This window comes from Nanorana parkeri, unplaced genomic scaffold, assembly GCF_000935625.1.
Source record: "Nanorana parkeri isolate BGI_ZX_2015 unplaced genomic scaffold, ASM93562v1 scaffold114, whole genome shotgun sequence".
Classification (NCBI taxonomy): Eukaryota; Metazoa; Chordata; class Amphibia; order Anura; family Dicroglossidae; genus Nanorana; species Nanorana parkeri.
Genome location: NW_017306382.1, coordinates 1640528 through 1646353, shown reverse-complemented (window position 1 = coordinate 1646353; position 5826 = coordinate 1640528). Strand labels below are relative to the sequence as shown.

Here is a 5826-nt window from a genome sequence, read left to right as displayed (position 1 = left end):
CCCTTTAACAAAAAAAAAGGTTTTTAATTTTGTTTTTTTTTTTTTTTTTTTTTTTCAATTTAATCAGTTTGGTCACATTGAATAATCGACTCCATGATCAATACTTGTGCGGCCACCATTAGGCAGAACTTGGTTTTCAATCTTTCAAATGCCTTACTGGGCCCAGCTTTTGCACACTGTGGTTGTGAATTTTTTCTTCCCTAATTTTGTGTTTTACTGATTAAATGCTTTTGGCTGCAGGTGTATCTGGCGGCTCAATCCATCTGGTCACTAACCACATCAAATTGGTCTCCCGTCCACAATGGGTCTTGTACCAGTACCACATTGATTACAATCCTCCCATGGAGTCCCGGCGCCTGAGAACAGCCTTGCTGTATCAGCACGAAGAAACCATTGGGAAAGCACATGCCTTTGATGGTACCATCTTATTTTTACCAAGAAGACTCAATAAGGTATGTAAAGAGAATTGTGATTTCAAATTGCATTAATGTTAAACTTTGCTTTTGATATTTGTCTACGTCTTCTGCTTAAAGGTTACAGAAGTGTTCAGCCAAACCCGGAATGGAGAGAACGTGAAGATTACAATTACTCTGACAAACGAGTTGCCACCAACTTCACCCACCTGCTTTCAGTTTTACAACATCATATTCAGGAGGTCTGTTCATCTAAATAAACCATAAGTACAGCTCTTAAGCTTTTCCTCTTTCCTTGCTATATATTTTTAATTGAGCTTGCAAATACGACACTTTAGTCCTCCTGCTATTTCATATGTGCATAGATATCAACAGGTTCAATCACTTAGTCTTAATAGAGACCACACTAAAGTCTTTCCAGCTTTGCACATCCGCAGTGGCCATCAGGAGAGAATCAGACTTTCCTTCTTGTCCATTAAGGGTCACAGTAAGTATAAAACCTTAGGGTTATAATGCCAACTACATGAGGACTTGACACTGGCAAACCAAAAAAACCCATACTACTATTAGCATTTGTTTTTTTGCTAGTGACCTAGGAGGATGGATTTCTTTTAGCCTTTCTTATTCAAGACTCAACCTTTTATATGAGTTTTCTGGCAGCTTTGTTTTTCTGTTCATCACTCTGTATCTGCACGTGTTCTATTCACCTTCTCGCCGCTACACAGCATAGTTGAACTTACCCTTGGCTTTTGATCTTTCTGCAACTAGACCACACTGGATTGGAAGTTGGGAGTTCCAGATTGGTTTCTGGTTAAATTGGTGGAGAGGTAAACGAGTCCAGAGCTTTTAGGATTGACTCTGTGCCTCACTTTTGTGAGTAGGCTATTTGGACCCGGCACCAGAAGATCCCTCATTTTAATCAGTTGTGGGCACCCATTTTTTCCTGCAGGCTTGCTGTGGAAGGAATTGACACTGTGGAACTAAGCACTTGACATCACTTTGCACTCTTTCCTTCCCGACCGCATGGAGGAAGCATCTCCCTGTTGCTTCTCCTGCTACAAGAGCCACGTGGAACTTTAATCCCTGATCTGTTACTACTGCCTGCCGTGATGCTTGGTCACCTCCGACCGCTCAGCTCTCTGGTTCACTTTTCTACAGCCACAACTTCTTTTAGACCCTCCTAGGTTGGTTTTCCCAACCCGCAAGGCCTGGCATTCAAAATCTGCAAATCCGATGAGCTCTCCTTGGCGCGAAGGTGCGCACTTTCTAAGGTCTGGCCTTTTTTATGGGCAGAAGTTTTGATACCAGGGTGTAAGAGGCGGTGTCCCAGGGTTAGAAACTTGAGTCTTGTTCCTTGCCCCCTCATTTTCTAACCTCAAATCTCCCTGTGTTCCCTCAGAGCCTGACCGCTCTACATGGGGCAATCTCTGGTCTCGTGCAGTAAGAGTTCATCACCCCGGGGTTCCCTCTTACTACAAGAGGGAACCCCCGGGAGGGAGCTTTCTCCCTTTGAGAAACTATGCGTCTCCGGAGATCCCCCTGCGCGCACGATTTCCACCATCTATGGCTTTTTGCTTTCGGAACGTTCCTCACCTACCCCCTCCTTTGTGAGGGAATGGGAGAGAGAGATGGGTGGTGATCTCACAGAAAAAGATATTGCTAAATCCTTTGCTTTAACTCGCACCATGTCTATAGCAAGCCGCTATCAGGAGAAAAATTACAAGGTCTTGTCGAGATGGTACTATTGCCCCACTAGACTTCAGGCTATGTATCCGTCTGCCTCTGCACAATGCTGGCGGTGCCTGTCGCATCTGGGAACGATGCTGCACATTTGGTGGTCCTGCCCTCTGTTGACCCCATATTGGAGAGCTATCTTTGATACATATGATCAGATTTTTCACACCAAGGTGGACAGGTCCCCAAAGGTGGTCCTCCTGTCTGTACTACCAGGCTCGATCTCCGCTTCTAAGAAGGGCCTCCTCAGATTTTTCATGCTGGCGGCTAAGGCAGTTATACCGCGTCACTGGAAGTCGAGTACTCCCCCTACTACCCGTGAGTGGGTGACCGAAATGCATGCTTTATGCCGGATGGAAGAACTCACTGCGGCTTTGTACCAGCGGGATGCCAAGTTTACTGCTACTTGGAGTGTCTGGTTGCATTTCTGTACAACGGAGAGTTTTAATAGTCTTTTGGCTGTATAATTCAAGGCCTCGGTGATGGAACGCATTTTTGAGTACCCCAGACTCGGGGTTGACCCATAACCCTCCCCTCCCTCTTCCTTCTTCATTCTTTAAACCTCTACCTCTCTCTCCTCTCCCTTCGTTGGGGGGACTAGATGTTTCCACCAGGTGGGAACAGGCGGGAGTTGTGAAGATCACTGTCAATGGCCCAGTGTCCTCTCTGGCTTACAGACATACTTATTAATGCTCAATATGGACGTTTTGTACTGTTGTGTTACATCAATATTATTGCACTGACGTGCCTTGGGAGAGATGGTGGTGGCCACGTCCTTTTCGCACTAGATGTATATGCTCCCTGCCTTCTATGTCCTTCTGTATTGTACTGTTTTGTTTACTGTAATTTACAAACTTCCTTAAACATATTCTTTAAAAGAGTTCATCACCCCAGTCCCTTCTGTGAAACCTTTTGCTATTGCTGGGTTTTTTAAACCAATATGTTCACTGTTGGCAAAGGAAGTATTTTTTTCCATTTTAGACCTCAAGGCCTTGAATGTGTGCATTGGTGGTCACAAATTGTAGACCGAATCGATGAGATCTGTTATGTCTGACTTCAGCTGGGGAGGGGGGCTTCTGGCCTCAGAGGACATAAAGGATGCCTACTTGCATGTACCACATGCTTCCAGCACACCAACGCTTTCTGTACTTTGCTCTGGAGCCTCTGCAGTACCAGATTGCGGCCCTTCCATTCAGCCTGACCTCAGCACCTCGGATGTTCACCAAGGTGCTGGCTTTAGTGTTCAGGCTTTCTTACCACCTACAAAGTATCCTAATAGTGGCCACCTGCATGACCTCCTTTTTGGAGGCAACATTCAGTGAGGGCTATGAAGGACGTGTTCCTTACTGTATATGTTACAGAGGTCTAAGGGGATCCTGAACCTCCACAAGTCAGTTGGACAATACCACAATGGAAGTGTATATCAATTATCAGAGAACAATAAGAAGTCTCGCTGTCTCAAGATGTAAATCAAATTCTATCTTGGGTGGGAAATCATGTTCCAGCTTTGTCGGCCATGTGCAACCCTTGCATGGACAATTGGCAGGCAGTTTTTCTCAGCTGCAGCATCTGCTCCTAGGAGAGTGGGAGAGTGTTTTCTGTACCCAAAGATGTCCCAAGACCTGTGGTGTCGCAGGTGGGGTACATTGGATATGAACCTCCTTGCTTCCAGATTCAACCACAAACTGGAAAGGTTTGTATCCAGAACCAGTCATCCACTGACAAAAGCAGTGGATGTACTAGTAGCTCAGTGGAATCCGAAAATATGCTTTGTGCATTTCTCCCCGAATGCTTTGCAGGATCAAGATGGAGGGCGTTCTGGTTGGTCTCAGGATTAGCCTGGAAGAGCCCAAGGACTAATTTACCACCCTGCATCTCAGTCACTGGCTTTAACGGCCTGCCTGTTGAAGCTCCAGTTTCCAAGGACAGGAACATATCTGAGAGTGTTACCTCTACAATACTTAAAGCTAAGAAGTTTACTTCAGACAAGGTCAACCATTGGACGTGGAAGGCACATTTCTCTTGGTGTGAGTCCAGGAGCTTTCCCTGCAGGAGTTTCTCCATGGAATGGATCCTTTCTTGCAGTTGGGTCTGGACCAGTGTTCAGACCTTTGTACCAAGAATCTGATCTCTGCCCTTGCCATTCTGTTCCAGAGACTGTTGGCTTCCATTTTTTTTTTCTCTACAACGTCTTTTTTAAAGGTGCACCGAAATGAAATTTTCAAAGCGTCAAAGTCGGAGCGAAAAAAAATAAATAATAAAAACGGTGTGTGTGTCTGCATATATATAAAATATTTTTTAACTTTACTGTCGGGGGCTCTGGGAAATATCAGGGATCTAAATAGACCCCTGATATTTCCCTTTTAAATAGAAAAAGAGATTGAGGACACAGTCATCACTTTTTCTGCAGCCCCTGTTATGAAAGTATAGAGGTTCAGAGTGTTTCTATTAATTCATAACTTGTGCAGATCAGCTGATCACTGACTGCTTGTACCTACTCCATCCTGACTCTGTCACAGGATGCGGAGCCGGTGGTGCGAGGTAGGAGTCAGCTGTCAAAATAGAGCTCTCCTCCTGCACCGCTGGCTCGGCCTCCTGTGACAGCTGTCTCTGCTTCTCCATCCTGACTCACTCTCACAGGAGGCTGAGCGGGCGCTGCAGAGAAGAGAGCTCGGTCTATTTTGAAAGCTGACACCTCCGCGCACCACCGGCTTGGCCTTCTATGACAGCTGTCTCCGCCCCCACACCACTCTCCATCCTGATCTGTGACATCGCTCTCCTCCCCGCCCCACTCGGCCGCCTGAAAGTTTCTCTCCTCTCCGCTGGACGCTGCAATGTCAGAGGGGACACAGAGCAGCACCCAGAGGAGAGAAACTGGGAATGCACCGCAATTTTGTCCGAAAGGTGGTCCTTTTCGGTACATCTTCTTGTAGCCATCACCTTGGCTAAACAAGCGTCTGAACTGGCTGGTTTATCTTGCAAGGGACCTTTTTTGATCCTACCTAGGGACAAGATAGTGTTTGAGGCCTAGGCCTTCTTTCCTAGGGTGGTCACTGTGTTTCAACGTAACCAGGGATAGCGTCCTTCCATCCTTGTGTCCAGCTTAAGTTCAGCAGAAGGAGATCTGTCTGTGTTGTCTAGATGTGATCCAGGCTGTTAAAATTTATCTAAAAATAACATCATTCAGGCTTCTGGTATCAAGGATTCTTGTTCCTTTCTTTCCATTAGGCTCACTCCTGGGGCTGTGAGTGCTTCTTGTGCATTTCTGCATCAGGCTCCAGGTTTGTAAGGCTTCACACTGGTCTTCTGTTCACACATTCTCTGTTTTACCAGGTGGATGTTTCTGCTTCACCAGCTTCCTTCCTTCAGAGGGCTCATTGGGCTGCAGGCAGTCCCTTGTTTTTGTTGGGCCTGCTAGCTGTTTTTGGCTATTTTGCCCACCCCATTTGGGACTGCTTTTGGTGTTTCTCAATACACGAGAGAGAAAATGCAATTTTGCGCTCGGCATAAAATAATTTTCTCGGGTTCCATTGAGGGACACAGGTTCCACCCCCAATGTTTATCATGTTTTTGGAACTGCAATTCTGGTAGTAGGAGACACTATGCCCAGGGCTGGCCTACAGTTGTGGTGTGTGTTGTGTTTTTTTTTTTTTTTTTTTTTTTTTCCTTTTTCACTCCT

At 45.8% G+C, this 5826-nt stretch overlaps 1 protein-coding gene across 1 annotated transcript in view; it reads left to right on the top strand.

Annotated features, from left to right (window-relative positions):
* LOC108784425 (piwi-like protein 1) overlaps positions 1-5826 on the top strand; it is a 60155-nt gene that overhangs the window by 8919 nt on the left and 45410 nt on the right. Inside the window, exons 4-5 of the mRNA XM_018553242.1 lie at positions 241-452; positions 534-655. Of these exons, the coding sequence (XP_018408744.1) occupies positions 241-452; positions 534-655 (334 nt within the window). The remainder of the gene's footprint in view (positions 1-240; positions 453-533; positions 656-5826) is intronic.